The 17291-nt window shown below is 39.3% G+C and overlaps 1 protein-coding gene across 3 annotated transcripts in view; it reads left to right on the top strand.

Annotated features, from left to right (window-relative positions):
• LOC149305901 (uncharacterized protein F13E9.13, mitochondrial-like) overlaps positions 1-17291 on the top strand; it is a 47267-nt gene that overhangs the window by 9384 nt on the left and 20592 nt on the right. For 2 of the 3 annotated variants that reach the window (XM_089540759.1, XM_089540760.1), the window contains exons 4-7: positions 2992-3172; positions 9725-9875; positions 10212-10339; positions 14897-15070. In XM_089540759.1, the coding sequence (XP_089396885.1) occupies positions 2992-3172; positions 9725-9875; positions 10212-10339; positions 14897-15070 (634 nt within the window). Of the gene's footprint in view, positions 1-2991; positions 3173-9724; positions 9876-10211; positions 10340-14896; positions 16466-17291 lie in introns of those variants that run through there. The other variant, XM_089540761.1, reaches the window with a different exon arrangement.

The following is a 17291-nucleotide window of genomic DNA, read 5'->3' as shown; positions in this document are numbered from 1 at the left end:
ATGTGTGTCTTAAAACATCTAAGAGATTTCCCCCTGACCCTCATGAGAAGGGGGAGCTTGGAAGCCCCCTCCCCATGTTCATATTATTTTAGTTGGCCCTCCATATGCACGGATTCTTTATCCACGGATTCAAGCATCCATGGCTTGAAAATTTCAAAAATATATACATTCCAAATAGCAAACCTTGATTTTGCCATTTTATATAAGGGACACCATTTTACTATGCCTTTGTATTTAATGGGACCTGAGCATCCAAGGATTTTGCTATCTAAGGGGGGTTCCTGGTCCCCAGCAGATAACAAGGGCCCACTGTAGTTATCTACTCCTGCGCATTGTTGTGAAACTTTTTATCGCCTTCAAGTTTGGGAAGATTCTGAGCAAGTTACTGTTTTTGCCATATTTCTCAATTGTCCTAATATATTTTCCAGATCGCAGTCTGTTATAAAGCAACTGAGTGAGAGAATTCAAAGAACTTTGCATTTTAAAAGGCATTATGAATAACTATTTATAAACTGTTTTTAATACCAATCAGTTATTATAATATTTATCTGTAAATCATATGTATTTATTTCTTTAGTTGTTACATTTTTAGTTCACCTGAATGCATCCCCATTTTACACTCACAGCAGTCCTGGGTTAATGGCCCTAGTTACTCAGTGTCCATTTGCATATCAACAAGGACCCCTCTTGTGCAATCCAGTATGTCTTCATTCCTGTTGGGCCACAGGCCTCTTTGTAGGCAGAGGACAATCAATTCCTCAATAAGTCTCCATGTTTTTGCATCAGGAACATTTTGGTAGGCGTTGAGGTAAAACATTCCAATCTGGTCCAAATTTGAGAAGAAAAAAAAGTTTTACCTTGGTTGAAGGTCCCAGTCCACTGGTTCACTCATCAGGGTTCCCCTGTTGCAGCTACAATACAGTACTTCACAATACAGAAAACATGATGCAGGGGTAGCTGTGTTGGCAATTTAGTAAATTTAAGCAAGAGGAGTCCTTGTTGATATGCAAATGGACTTTCCTGGACTTTGCCCAATTGCCCCATGGCCAGAGGATGAGAGCCAGCCTCCTAAATATACCCTCCCCATACCATCTTAACTAAGGACAGAAACAACAAAATGCAGGCATCTTACTCACATCTCTAATTGTTCTCCTCTTTGGTATGCAACATCTTGCCTGATGAAGAAGCCAGTGGAGGTTTGCAAACTTGCAACAGGTATATTGTGCATTTCGCTTGGCCCATAAAGGTATCACTGTTTGGTGGACTTTTTTGCAAAAATAGAATGAAAGACTCGCTGAATAACACATCTTCTCGGCTTGTTTAAATTCCACTTGTTAGATTCCCTCAGTTATCACAACTGAGCAAATGCCTCTTTGCATTCTGTTATACTGATAGAATTAAGGTTCAACCAGTGGTACTTAAAATAAAAATGAGAGATACCCATTAACATTCCCAACAGTCCAATAATTAATAACTTTAATTATTCAAAAAGAATATAATCCAGCTCTTTATATGATTACTTTGTAACAATCGTGTTGTTAGGTGGGGCATTTCTGCAAACAGGTGTTTCTACCAACAGAGTCACTATCAGTAATCATCTCTTCTTTTGAAAGAAAAAATTGTTTTAAAATAAAATGTAGTATTATGCCTTAGCTCTAAGATAGTTGGCTGGTATTATCTTCGCTGTGACACCTAAAACACTTTCCATTTGCTTAGCTCCATAAAATAAAGCTTTTAATTGTCTTCGTTAAAGTAGCCTGCTACTTTAAGCGGATGACATCGAAATTGTAATTAACTCTAGCCCAGCACAAATAGGCTAAGGCCAGGGTGAGGAGGCTATTATTTCCCTTCAAAGAGCTCTTAATTCTGTAATTTGGATGTTTTAATTCTGAAATCAGGCAGTACTGTATATCTCTATTTCATTTGCCAGCTCTATATCCCAGCTACAAAGCAATGAATTCCCTTAAGTCTGATCAGAAACAACAGTCAGGATTGACTTGGTTTGGACACTCATTTCTCAGCTTGAATACTGAGATAACAATGTTTTGCTTTCATACTGCATTTTCTCACTGCCCAATCCCTTGTCCCCTTGGAGCTCGCTGGTGTAAACTTCCTTGGAAGTCTTTCTTCCTTGGAGGTTTTTAAACACAGACTTGATGGCCATCTGTAAAGGATGCTTTGGTTGTGATTTTCTGCATGGCAGGGGATTGGACTGGATGGCCCTTGGGGTCTCTTCCAACTCTACGATTCTATGATCTTCACTGAACTGTTGTTTTTCTGTTAGGTCTGAACTGGTAAATTAGTTACTGGGTTTACAACAATCCAGGAGTTAAATGATGAGGTTTAATTAAAGTCATTTAAAGGTCTGAATTTTCTCTGCATGTGGAAAGTGTAGTTTCCTAAATGGGAAGTAACAGGAAGATAATGGTTAAGTGAAGACTTCTGGTGTTTACTACGATATGTTGAGAAGAAGGAGCTGCATGTCCAGGTTTGCTCATATTTCAGCTTAGTAAGCCAAGATGCACTCATGTAAATGCAGCCAGTTAATAGGAATGTCTGAAATGTGAAAACAAGGTTGAATATAGAGTTTAAGTAAGAGAATGTGTGTGATACGTAGAGGGAGCAGAGTAAGTAAAATGAGGAAACAAGTAAACTGTTGTATAGGCAGCAAATGTAATAGTATGCTACTGTCTTAACCTTTGGTTGTGTGTGAGTTTTAAATCAAATCTCTTTTTTCAATGCAGAATAGAAATGTGGACAAAGCAAGCAATCCAGTGCACATCAGAGAGTACCTTGTAGGGCAAAAAACTTAGGATGCTATTTAAGGCTCCAGGTTCTGTGCTAGTTGGATAGAGATTGTGCTTTGTTATACTGCCTGATGTATGATTACAACACACATTCTTTGAGTGTTCTCTACAAATCTGTCCACTATTTATAAAACTGTCTCTTTTTCAACAGCTTACTAGGCTTACTCTATATTAATTTCCACAGGAAGGTATAATTGTAGAAAACATGCACGATCGGCCGTACACAGTCAGCGTTGGTGCAGAAATCACTGCAGCCATGGCAGTCATTTGCGCCTCTGTAAAACAGACATGTCCTCTTCTCCCTTTGGGTGTTCAGATTCTGTGTGCTGCAAATCGACAGGCTGTAGCAGTTGCTCTTGCGGCAGGTAAGTGAAGCGAGTTAGAGTTGAACTTATACAGTATACAAGCATTTTGCCTAGATTTGTGACTGCTTCAGCTTACAGAACATTTAAACCAATGTGAGTTTTATATTCTTTACATAAGGTACATTTCCACAGTCAGCTGTCCTTAGGGGCAGGGAGTTGAAGTTAGAGTATGTAAAGAGCATATTTATGAGAAAATGGGCCTCCAGTTGATGCTAGAAAGAGCTGATTAACTTTGTAAGGAATTCCTAATACATTTTGACTCAAGACTTCTCTTGGGTGAAGGGACTTCATGGGTCTAATTGTAGATCAGCAAAAGCAGCTCACTCAAAATCATGCTTATCCTTTGCCCCTGAGGAAGACCTATGAATGCATTCGATAGTCTTCATAAAAGAAAATAAATTGCATTCTAGCACCATCTTGAGGGCTGCCTCTTCTTCTTTTAATGTTGCACCTCCACATTTACCCCCCTTTTCCTGGTATTAACATACTTTTGAGTTTTTAAAAATCAAAGAAAGGAAAATTTAATTCTTAGTTATGATTGCATAGTTAACAAATCCACAAAAGATGTAGGGGCTGAACAGACGGCCCCTTTGGAGCGGCTTACTGGCGCCCTTTTGAGCCGTGGATTGGGGCCCCAGCAACTCCACCCCGATGCTGGCCCTTTTGGATGGTCTGTAGAGCCCTATAATCTTCTTTCTCTGGTGCACATGAATCATCTTCTCCCTTTCTATTCAGAGCGAACCTTGGTACATCATTTTATCCAAACCTGTGTCAATGCTGACCGTGGCTACCTTTGACCAGGTATGGAGACCAATTTGTACTGTATCTGTAAATTCTGCAGCTAAGTGTGGTATTAGCATTTCTACAGAAATACAGTGGGCCCTCCACATTCACTGGGGTTAGAGACACAGAACCCCCATGAAAGTAGAAAAACCACAAATTAGAAAAATCACTTTTTTAAAACATGAGAGAACACCTCTCTAGGAATCCTTAGGTCCTCCAGCACAACTCTGTGATCAACATCAGGTAGTAGTTAACCATAGAATCACACTGGAGGACCTACAAATGCCCAGAGAAGTGTTCTCTCTAGGAATCTCTAGATCCTCCAACATGACCCTATTGACAAACGCTGGCAAATTTGCACTGGAGGACCTAGCAATTCCTAGAGAGAGCATATTAATCAAATCCCCGAATAATCAAATCTGCAAAAGTCAAAGTTCCAAATGTGGAGGGCCAACTGTAATTCATATCCTGAGTGTTTCTGAAGAGAGAGGAAAAGGTTCGATGGACATAGGTAACAGTTTTGTTTGGGATATCCCGCTTCATTTTCCTTCTTGGTGGTTTTTATGCAACATGGTTCTAACTTTGGGTCCTCAGATGTTATCCAGTATATTATATGAGCGTGGTCAAATGATGACAGTGATGTTAATTGTAGTTCAACAAGATCTAGGAACCCAAGGGTGTGAGCCAAACTATAAGTTTCAATTCTGTCAGATGATCTCTTTTCCCAAGCTGTGTTAACTATTGCTTGATATGTCTTTATGATAAATATCCATTGAAGGATTTTTCCTATTTAGCCCAGTAAAATTGTAGAAGGGATAATTTTACTCATTAGGTTTGAACATCTAATTCCAGTTGCACCTCAGGATATCACAGTAATCTAATGTAATGAACTATTACACCTCTGTGGAATTAATGAAATTCACTTAAGAGCAAATTAACCCGATCTTAACAAGAATGACTATAAGCCAGTGGGCAGTGTCCATTTTAGATTTGGGTTCAAATGTAAGTTCATTTATGCATTTGAGTAGCCTTTGATATGTTTTATGGTTTTCAGCCCATGTTCCCCCTCTCTAAAATGCGTACAGCAGTGGCCTGCCTCATTCCAGGATTGGGGGTGGATAGGCATTGTTAAGCATGCTGCAAAGGGTGTGTACTGTATTTGATTTAATTGTATCATTCCTGTAGCCTGAAAAAGTAACTTAAACTTTGCTTCATTAGTGTATTTCAAACAAAAGCAAAGAAACAAAAAAAAAGTCAACCTGCTTTATAGCTTCTGCATTAATAATACAAATTGTGCCAATACAGCCTTGTCTTTAGTCTGTTGGAATGCTAGTTTGAAAGTTTCAGCATTTCATTGCTGTATCACATTCAAGAATGCTAGGTGATTAATGCTGAAAGCATACATTACTTTTATACAATCCCTTTAATGTATCATGATGCAAACTGTGACAGATGAATCATCTATTATACCTAACATCTGTTTCCTAGATTGGCACTGCTTTTTCATATCCTATTTTATTTTCAAAAAGCGATAATGCTGTTTTTTGTCCTTCATTGTTGCGGATGAATGCTTTGGTTTACTTAAACAACTAGGATCTTCAGTCAATAAGGAGAATTGATTAGGCAGCAGATATGTCTTCATATAAGGTGCAATCTATAATTTCAGATATTTTTCCTCCTTTGTTCTTAACGTTTTCCTATGCTTTTAGGAAAGACATCTTGAATGAAATGGCCCTTTATGTGCCTTGGGATAACACTTTATATTCTTCATTTATTTTGAATTAAATTGACCTCAGCATATCTTCTCAACATCATTGCAGTTTCCAATAACTTGGAATTGTATACCGATTTCTAGTAATTCACATAATCCTTGGATCTTGATCCTATGCAAATCGAGTCAAATGTAAATTCAGTTGAACCCAAGGGATTTACTTTTGAGTAAACAGGCATAGGCACACTCAGCTGTAAGACTTCTAGGCATGCATAAACTAACAAAACATAATTATTCTATCTCTGGCTGCTAACCATAAACTCCATTTGGTACATTCACGTCTTTTCTCACAGCTAACCACACAGGCATTTAGGTCCACTGTAAATTTAATTATGTCTTTCTGAGAAACCACGATTTGCATATCAACTTTGGGACCATGCACTTTCCTTGTGTGGCAGAAATTCCAGTCATCAGAGTCAGCATCTTAACTGCTAAACCACTGTGTCCCCTCCTAATAACCACAAACTAATAACTTTCAACCTTTTTAAAATCCAGGATCTAAAGTGAGTGAGAACCTGTAACATTTTTTATCCTCTATATTTTCCTCTCTTCTTTCTCTCTTCTATGCACACTCCCACTCCATTTCATCTTCTTCTTTCTGCTTTTGCTCTTTCCAAAATTTAACAGTTTTTTAAAAAGTTATGGTTTCCCTGGCGTAACACAATTGAATTGTGTTTGTGGAGAGAAATCAGTTGATAGGCAAGCCCTTATAATGTCTGATGTACAACTACGTTCTTTAGTTAATGTTCTTTTTTTACACATAGATCTGAAAACAATATCTACAAATAGGGATCTTTTTTTAAAAACACTAATGGAAACCTGTCTCATGAGAGAGTTACTCTTAACTTACCACTGCCAGCATAAATTGGATCTTAAAATTTTGATGGAGGGTTTCTTGTTTTTAATGAGGACATTTTTATGAATAGATCTTTACTGAACTGTGATTTGCGTTTTGAAGGTTCCAAGTAAAACTGCCAGTTTAAAGACTGTCCTGCTGTCTGGTTTGCTGGCAAGCAAAGTCCCTTTTCATTGCTGTACTAAAGCCTCAGTGTAAAACTACTACTGTGGTAAAAATCCATGTTGAAAAAAATCTGGTTTTCTTGTAGCAGCCTAAGCTCGGTGTTCTTGAGGTGCTTATATTCATAACTCATCAGCCTGAATTGATACTATTTAGACAGCAGCCAATGTGCCGTAGTGATTTGAGTGTTGCACTATGACTGGAGACCAGGGTTCGATTTCCAGCTTGGCCATGAAGCCCAGTGGGTGACTTTGGGCAAGTCACTTGCTCTCAGCCGGAGGGAAAGGCAAGAGCAAACCTTCTCAGAACAAATCCTGCCAATAGGATAGGGTTTCCATAAGTCGGAAGTCGCACAACAACAGAGTCTTAAGAGTCAGAGGTTATATGATAGCCCTGTTTAAGTATTTGAAGGGGTATCACATTGAGGATGGAGCAAGCTTCTTTTCTGCTGCTCCAGAGACTAGAGCAATGGATGCAAACTACAGGAAAAGAGATTCCATCTCACCATTAGGAGGAACTTCCTGACAGTAAGAGCTGTTTGACAGTGGAACACACTCCCTTGGAGTGTAATGGAGTCTCCTTCCTTAGAGGTCTTTAAACAGAGGCTGGATGACCATCTGTCAGGGATGCTTTGATTGTGAGTTTCTGCATGGCAGGGGGTCGGACTGGATGGCCCTTGTGGTCTCTTCCAACTCTGATTCTATGATTCTGGCGGCTCACTCCAAAATGGTGCGTAGTGGTGTCCCTTCTGCTCAGTCCACCTAGTGCCCATTCTGTGGTAGCAAAGGGTGATAGAAGAATGTAAGGCCACAAGTATACATGGGAGATTCTAAAAAATTATTTATAGGGATAGAAAAGGACTACTAATAGGTATGATTAGTTAATAGAGATGAATATCTATCAGCCACTTAGTCCTCGAGGGGGCCTGTGTTACTTTCCATTTCTTAATTCAAGGGATTGCTTTACATTAGCGTAGCTTGGTTTTTAAATAGCAGAAGCTTATATATGTCATTATCTTGGCTAGAACGGCATTGTTTTTGGTGTTTGTTTTCGAGTGGGAATGGCAGAGTTCTCCTGTATCTGAAATGGTTTGCCAAGCTTTGTTCACAACCACTTCATTATTAACAGGTGTACCATGTGTTCTTCAGTAGTGCATAATTTCCTGTGTGTAGATCCTGATTTAATTAACTACATCTGCTTGGTACTACACAGAATGATGCATATTACCGAGTCTCGGGAACATTTATGGAGGTGATAAAGATACAAGTATAGATGCTTTCTACACTGCAGTTATCATTTTGCTATCTTTTTGATAATATTTGGGAACACTCGGTCTGTGCTACCACATCTGTGTTAGATTTTCCCCTTCATAATCTTACTGTTTCCTGTCTGATTATTTGATAGAACAATGAGCAAGCATGGCACAAAGTTGAATGCTGTGCAGAGGTGGGAATCATGTAGCCCTCCAGATGTTATTGAACTGTTATTGGTGCCTTCACATTGTTTCCGACTTATGGCAACCCTAAAGCAAACCTATCATGGGGTTTTCGTGGCAAGTTTCTTCAGAGGGGTTTGCCATTTCCATCCTCTGAGGATGAGAGAGTGTGACTTGCCCAAGGTCACCCTGTGGCTTTACATGGCTGAGCCTCACCTCCAGAGTTCTAGTCCAACATTCAAACCATTATACCACACCGGATCCACACCAATATTCTTCATAATTAGCTATGCTGGCTAGGGCTGCTGGGAGTTATGATCCAGCTACATCTGAAGGGCTGTACAATTCCAACATGTCTTGTTCTTTTGTGATCTGTGTTCCCTTGCTCATGCTGCACATTAAGATAGTTCAGTTGGTTAGAGCATCAACTGAATAACATCAACCCATCAGTCCAAAACACTTTGCAGAAATAATCCAGTTTGAGTCTACTTTAACTGTCAGTGCTAGGGAATCCTGGGAATTGTAGTTTATTGTGCTACCAGTGCTTTCTGACAGAGAAGGCTAAACGTCTCACAAAACTGCAGTTCCCAGAATTCCCTAGCAATGAGCCAGGGTAGTTAAAACAGTCTCAAACTGGATTATTTCTGCAGTGTGTTTTGGACCATAGTTTGATCCCAAATGGACCAGGAGTTTGCTTCATGGAGGAAGAGTAGCTTCATGCTTTGTCAATAGGGAGTCTTCGTTTTTGGTAGGAAAGAGTAACATAGATGGATTAGAGATGGAACAGAGTCTGGTGGCATTCATTAAAAATGAAACACTTTATTATAGCATAAGCTTGGTGGACTGCAGTCCATTTCATCAGATACATGAAGTATTTCCCATGAGGTGGGCAAATTGTAAGCACCAATGTCAGAGAGACTTGAAACACAGTATAATACTGCACCGTTTGTTATAGTAAAGAGATTCCTTTTAAAAATCAGAACAGCCATGTATAACCATAGTTATACATGGTTCATAGTTATACATAGACTGCATGAATAGCCTGCAAATAAAATACAGTGATAAATGAACATAAAGATTTCTGACAGGTTTCGGAATAGTCTTTCCTGTATTGAAGGTTCCTTCAGGCACACAGCTCCTTGCTGTCCCCCCTTCCCCAATTATCTTATTTCAGAAGCACGTTTTAAATTTTTACTCAATGGAGTGAATGGCAATTGTCATTAGGCAAGCAAGGAAGGTAGTATCTTTGCTGTCAATTCTGAAATGATCTCTTCCAGAATCAGATGTAGGGCTGTGGGGAGAGCACATTTATTACCTTTAGAACAAGCTTGCAAGATGAGCTAGGATAAGAGATTGTCTTTTGCAGGGTGATGCAGAAAACATTGAGAATGAGCAGTGTGTACTGTACACAACATGCTAATGTATTACTGATCTTTCATAACATTCAATTCTGTATTTGGGATTGTCTAGCAACTAACTGTGATTATTCCTGCCTGGCCCTCATTCAGGTCTATTACAGTAATCTTGGTTTATTACCATTTGTAGGTCTCGACTTTATTAGAGCTGAAGGCTTTGTTTTTTCTCATGTGGCGGATGAAGGGATTCTAAATGCTTGTGCTGGTGATTTACTAAGATACCGGAAGCAAATTGGTGCAGAACACATTCAAGTTTTTGCTGACATTAAAAAGAAACACAGGTAAATACTGTATATACTCATATATATGTCTAGAAATTTTAGTAAAAAAAAATTGGCCCAAAAAACCTAAGTTGACTTATCCATAGATCAATGTAAATAATGTATTTTAACTCTTATTTAAAAAGGAACCATCCCCTAGGGAAAGGCATAATTTGTCCTGGAAGCACTGACCCCTCTCTACTCTCTCATCCATCCAGTCTTGAGTGTGAGCACAAATAGTTGTGCCTGCCAGACAGCAGTTACTTGTTCAAATATGAAAGAAACATATTTCTGTATTAAGTTGAATGGTTACAGGTGTGATTGCTCAAAGTGAACATGTGTTTCTGCTGTTGACAGTGCTCATGCGCTAACAGCTGATGTCAGTATAGAAGAGACTGCTAAGGCTGCTGAATTCTTTCTGGCTGATGGGGTGGTATTGACTGGAACAGCAACTGGAATAGAGGCGGATCCCAAGGAAGTGAAAGGTAAGAACTCTCATAATTTGTCAACAGAGCTTGCAAACGCTTTTGGGGGGGGACTTCAATTCCCAGAATCCATCAATCAACATTGTTGTGCTGGCTGGGTGATTCTGAAAGTTGTGGTTCAAAAAATGACTTTTGCAAATTCTGTTTAAGATATGCATGGATTTGTTACTGCAGGGACTGGTTTAATTTATAAGCCCCCTTCCTCCAGTGAGCAACAATTGTTATACATTACTTTTATCTCCCCAACATCTGTCCCCACAATTACTCTGAAAAAAGTTGTCTTGCACAGAGGTCACCTAGTGAGTTTTAGTTCAGTGAGAACTAGGCCTTGGACTTTCCAAGCTCCAATTGAATACTTAAATGCTGCACCACATTGTTATAAGAAGGCATTCTCTTAAAGGGTTAGGAGGAGTGATCCACAAACCAATGGGTTATTCCCCCATATGCCAGCTGTATACTTCTGTGTTTTCTTCCCCATTCTCTTCATCAGCTATCTTTCTCTCTTTAGTATTAATATGCATTTTCTCCTATTTCTAACTTATTAGCACTACCTTCAGTGAGGTAAGGGAAAGTGTATACACCTGGCAAGGCAGGAAATTAAAAACCGATGGGCAAGGGAAGAGAGTAAATGGACATAACTGAAAAAGAATTTAGATTCTTCCTATCCAGCTGGTGTATGGGGAATAACCCATTGGTTTATGGATCACTCTTCGATCACATAAGAATGACTTATCATGGTAAGTATCAACATTTCATTATTTTGCTGTATTATGTATACTTATCAACTGTGGAAAGCTTAGTGATTCAAAGTCCTATTAAGGGACTCTTCATTTACATGTATGTGTTTCCTTATTATGTAAAAAGAAAGTGATTGCACAGCACAGCATGATTGGTGACTGTTTCAGCTTTATGATTTACTTTGAACTTACTTAACCCAAAATAAAAGGCAGATATGATCAGTAGTATGCTTACTGTAGCCTACTATAGCAAATATGACAGTTTTTGTCTGCTGTAACTAGCTGTCACAGCAATGCAGATAACCATATAAGTGGATGTACATATTTCTCATTTCTCTTAATTAAAAAAAGATGGAATGGCTTCATTTCTGATAGTTGTAGCTCATGAATGATGACATTCTTCATAACCTTTTTTGAAAGGTTATTTCTAATGAAAGTAAATTAAAAGCATAACTCTTAAAATGGGAAGAAATAGGAGATTTAGCTTGGGAATTGACATTCAACTAAGAAGAACATCATCTGCAGGAATGAAGTGCAAATGATAACTGCAGGACACCAATGGGAGTTAGATTTTGGTGGGTGATTACAAATGTATGAAGTTATTGTAAAGGATGTACATATTCTAGGAGATAGTTTTTGGATCAGTAAATGTCTGATGTACTTTCCTGGAACAGACATTATTAGGCTGATTTGATCTCATATTGCAAACCTATGGATTCATGGGCCATTAGGTTCAGCCCCTTGGCATACGCTGGAAGCAAAACTAGGAAGTTGTATTTGTCAAACTACTGTGCATCTTGGCTTTCCAAGACCCCAGATATCTACCCAAAACATTCTCATTCCTACATGTCCACCAAACAATCCAGTCCAAATATGCTATTCAAGTTTTCAATGGATGAATACTTTACCACCACCCTAGGAAAGGTGCTCCATTGGTCTACGGCCCTTACAATTTCATGATCCATACAAGTTTTTTCAGATATAGTTTCAGCCTCTTGCTCAATATTTTAGTCTAAAGGTAGAGAGATTAAAATGTCAGTGGATTCAAACAAACAGTTTGGGTGGGCTGCCTACTTTCTCGTCTTTCTTTTGTCATGTGTCCTTTATTTATCCAAGTTCTCCACAGATTGTTTCAAATGCTATGAAGTCCTCACCACAGCATTCAAGATACACAACCTCTAATATGCGAAAACTGAGGCAAAAAAAGCAATTTCCTTGGCATAGGGTTTTAAAAAACCCAGTGTATGAACAGCCTTGACACTAAAAACTAGAGAGTAGTGTAATGGAAATGTGAAATAAGTAACCCACCCAGTGTTCCTTATGCACATCTACATGACAAGTTAGAACTTATGCCATAATTTTACCAGAGACACACTTCAATGTTTCCTCCTCAAAAGTAACCAAAATAGCCACAATTCTGAATGGTGAGACTGGAGCAAACAAGGTTTAGTGAGATTTTTGCTTTTTAATTTGGCCTTCTAATGGAGATCTATGACAGCAAATTGAGCCTGTCTGTGCCACTGGAATCCCTGCTGCTACTAAAGTGTAGATACAATTAGATTCCTTTCATCATATTACAAAATAAGCCCATTCGGTAGCTTATGCCAATTTGTGTTTTGATCTGATCACTTGTCTCTTTGAAAGCTGAACCGAAAAGGGAGGAGGATGAGAGTATATTACAGCACTTACCAGCTTTATTAACCTCTCTTTTTTGTCATTGGTCACAGGATGTGGGAAGTGAGGGCTTGTATGTCCTTGTTACCATGTTTGCTGGCTTTCTTTTAGATTAATAGAACAATTTTAAAAACAAAATGGTTTACCCTGCATCTTAAAGACAGCATTGTGTATAGTATAATAGTTACTGAACATTTTGCGTGATAAAGAAGAATGTTGATACTTAAGAATCTGCTTGGGAGCAGAGAAGTACAGGAATTATTCTGTCAGCTAGGTGGAGGAACACAGTAGCAAGAAGTAGAAAGGCTCTTAGGACTGTTATGCATGGCTGTAGTTCTGAGCTGGGAGATTGAGACTACCACTAGGAAAATCATTTTTACTGGCTCAGTGACGAAAAAAGTCAAGACTCTGTTGTAAGTAAGTAACTTACAATAGCCTGGATTGCGATTTATTTAGACGATTGAGAAAGTAGCATAGGCATTGTCACAACATGGCTGGCAACAGTAGGTGCCCATTTACAAATGGGCTACCATACGTGAGGTGATGAAGCTGAAAGATAAATAAGCAGTCTGAGAACCTGAACACAAGACAGAGGTGAGACTTGAGCCACAGAATGCAGACGATCAAAACTATTTGTCTGAACTGACAGTTATATGTTTCTCTCGTTCAGGTCCATGCACCCCAAGCAAAAGTGCAATTCCCAGCAGAGAAGGTCGGAACGTCCTCTGGAATGGGTTGCTCCATCCATTTGCTCCTAAAAGGCAGGAAAAAGAAAGACCTTCCTGTTCCTACATGGGAGCAGCATGCCCTCTGAAGGTTTTTTACCTGCTTGCATTCCTAGTAGGACATGCTTTTTGTCAGCTGATACTTCATCATCCCCTGCAGCTGACAAATACCTGGTATTCACTGCCCTGTCTTTCTTTTTATTCCTTTTACTCCTTTTCTTTCCTTATAGTTGCAAAAAAAAAAGAAAAGAAAAAAAAGAAACTTCCCCTTCTCCCTTACTAGCCATTTCCCTCTTCTTGTGCATGATTTGTTTCTCCAAGCTCAGAGCTAGGGATAGGATGTCTGAGGATGCTTGGGGAGGAAGATACAGGCTCCCCTTTTAGACACCCTTGTGTCTGCTCTGGTAGCAGTTTTTGCCGGGAAGGCAAGGATACCCTTAGAATCAGAGGCAGACCTGAAAAGGGCATGTGAGGCAATATCTACAGTATCTATCGTGGCTGCAGCGGTGGTCCTCATGGTAGCCAGGGCCTTACATCAATGGACAAGAGACTTTCTGGAGGAAGTTCAGCTGGGCGAAAGAGAGCCTCAATAAGCTGGCTAAGACATCTGCTTACAGTGTGGAAGGGACTTTGGATGGAGTCCATAACAGGTGCTTCAGGGATGCTGCCCTGAGGGGCTTGGGTACTGTATGCAGGTCCCAGCAAGGGAAGCGATGAACTGTGGGTGGAGGTGTGTTGGCGATACCCTTGATCAATCTTCTCATGTGCAGGTGCAACAAGATCTTGGCAGCTTCATCATGGTGCAATACTGATGTTATTATGGCTACTTGTCACTTCACTGTGTTGGATGAAAGACCCTGCTTGATGCCATCCTGGAGGAACTGAAACAGTTAGCACTGAAACCGGAAGAAAATCCAGGTGTTTGTGCCATCTGTGAAAAACTCTGAAAATATTTTCATAAATGCTGATGGTAAAAGTGAGGATGGGGTTTATCACCTCTGGAGAGTAGCTGTATTGATCTAGTATGCATTATTCAACCTTCAAGCATGGCATTGTAGTTTCTTTGTCTGGCTAATGACTGGTCTTCAAGAGGCTTACCCTCTCATATGTGATTTTTCTGTCTATTAAGATCAAATGGGAGGAGCAACTCATTCCAGAGAATGTTCGGGCCTTCTCTACTGGAAATTGACATATTATGGTACCAATGTTCCTTTTCTTGGCTTATTACACCATGGGATGTGTATCCAGGCAGGGCTCATGTTACTTAAACCATAAAAATAGGGAGCTACACACTGAAATACATACTTAAACAACATAAGTAATACCAGTGCAATGTGTAGGCATGCAATTTTTAAAGCAACAGTGGCTACAACTAGCCTTCTTTATAGGGTTCATTAGGAATTCTCCTTAACTTTCTCTAGAGGTTGGACATGCTGTGAAGATTCCAGTGCTGGTTGGATCTGGAGTCACTCAGGAGAATGTGAAGGACTACTTGGGTGCAAATGGCTTGATCGTTGGCTCACATTTCAAGAAAGAAGGCCATTGGGCAAACAACGTTGATCCAGATCGCGTGAGGAGGTTCATGGATCATATTGGTAAAATGAGAGAATAAAATTATTAGCATATGTTTCAAGCACACAGAGTCCTTATGCAACACAGGTTGTATCATACAGTGCAACCTTGCCACATGCTTCACTTCTGCATTGCCCAAATTGCTATTCGTACTGTAGTAAATCAAGGAAGCCTGAATGTTGCCCACTCCTAGTTTAAAACACCAGTTCTCTTGATTTTGATCAGTAGGAAGTTTGTATCCGAAGTATCCCTCACTCAAAGAAAACTATGTAAGAAGTATTCTTGTTATGTCTTTCTGATGAAATTATTACCAGCCAGCTTTGAAACTGCATTTCAAGAAATCCCTGCCGCTAGAACACAAGGCATCAGCTAGTAAACAAGCTAATGTTTTTCAAGTGTTATAAGCACAGTTCTAGGAAGGCATTTAGAAACTACATTAGAGATGCTGATAATGACTGTTCAGGGGTGAAGATAGTTGTGATTTTACAGATGCTAACTTGCTAGAAGTCATATTCATTCATTATTGTGAAGGTGAAGCTATAATGTGTTACTACAAGTCATGTAAGTTAACAAGGAAAAGAAAGGATTGCCTCATTCTCTCCTTCATACTCATTTAACTCAAAGTGTAATTGTTGCTGGTGCTATTGGAATTGTGTCAAGGTAAGATGGTTTGAGTGAAAGCCCAACAGTTTAATAAGTTCAGTATTTTGTTCATGTTACAACTGTAACATCTGAAGGTGACCTCAAAATTTCTTCATGCCTCCCAGCTCTATGTGTGAATTGCCTTCAGTGAAAAAAACAAGTGTTTAGAAGTGATTTCTCATAATATAAAAGTTGTCATGCACGACTCTACTTGTTAGAACAGTTACCGATAAGGTATACACACATGTAAGCTCATCAAGACTCTTGCGCTGAGCACCGTGCATGCAGGAATTTTTTACAATTAATGCAGGGCTAGCGACTTATTGGGGTTTAGGGGTCTGCATTGCTTTATTAAGAGAACCTAGAGGACTACAGCCTTTGTCCATGCTGTTTTAGGCACAGGAGATGCCTTATTTCAACAAGTGGTTAAGAAATGAAATTTAATGTCATTTCCTGCTGAAATACAGGCTTCCTAAATTGGCCTGGGGGCAAAGTTATTCCCATATTCCCTACCAAATGTGAGACATTTGGAGAAACAAATTCTTCCCAACACTGGGAGTTCTTGGGACCCCATCTTTGTATGTTTGAATGTGAAAGATGGACATTGAATAAAGCTGGCAGGAAGACAATCAGGGCATATGGGGAGAGTTCTGTGGCTACCTTGGATTAGCAAAAAGACAAATATGTGAACCCAAGAGCAAATCAAGCCTTAACCCTCTGTAGAAGTCAAAACGATTAAGCTGGGACTATTATACTTGGGACATATCATGTGATAACATGACTCATTGGAAAAAACAATAATACGTTTTGTTTCCCCTTCAGAAATATATGAGGACCAAACCTACTTAATTTCAGCATGATCACTCTTGCATGCTGTACCTTTAGGCTATCCTCTGGAACACATGGAAGGACCTATTAGCAAGAAGTGTATATACTGTATATGTTATAGCTTGTCAAACAAATCTACAGTAATTCAAAATTACTTCTGTTGACTCATTGCTTCCAATGTGTTCTAATTATGGAACAAATTATGGTCCACTTTGCGTGTTTATGAAGCAAGTAGATTTAAAGTCCTTTGGAAGTAGGTCCTTCAGTGTGGTCTTTTTCTCTATACTTTGCATGTGGCACATTTATCTAGCTTTATGTGGGATGGGAATTTTTTGAGATGTTTTGATGCTTGAGGGACAAAGTTTTCATGTTCCCACAATATAGTTTGAAGGCATGTGGCATAGTGACCTTGTTGAAGCTGAGGAATGTCATATACACGGCTTCATGTTCCATGAAAGAAAGGCAGGGTATTAATTAAACTGTGTCTCCACCCATTCAGTAACATCATCATAATCTTAAATAACTCATAATTTGTCACTCTTTAATCGTGCCCCAGATATGTCTTGCAGAGGCAAATGCCTTAAATCTGCCTTATGGAGTTCCAGGTGGATTGATGTGAAATGATTTAACCTTGGAATGGAATTTGAGTTTTTCTGGGCATAAGAGTCAGTGCTCAGGAAATGTCTACATGGTTGGAATGAAAGAACTACCCAAAAAATCATGGCAGTTTGGTGAAGAAGCCAAGTGTTTTGGGTTACAAAGGTTCCCTTCTTC

The sequence above is a fragment of the Sceloporus occidentalis genome, unplaced genomic scaffold (assembly GCF_023333645.1).
Source record: "Sceloporus occidentalis isolate IW3139 unplaced genomic scaffold, rSceOcc1.0.p SCAF_10, whole genome shotgun sequence".
NCBI lineage: Eukaryota > Metazoa > Chordata > Lepidosauria > Squamata > Phrynosomatidae > Sceloporus > Sceloporus occidentalis.
The sequence above is the reverse complement of the archived record's forward strand: the minus strand, read 5'-3'. Positions and strand labels throughout refer to the sequence as shown.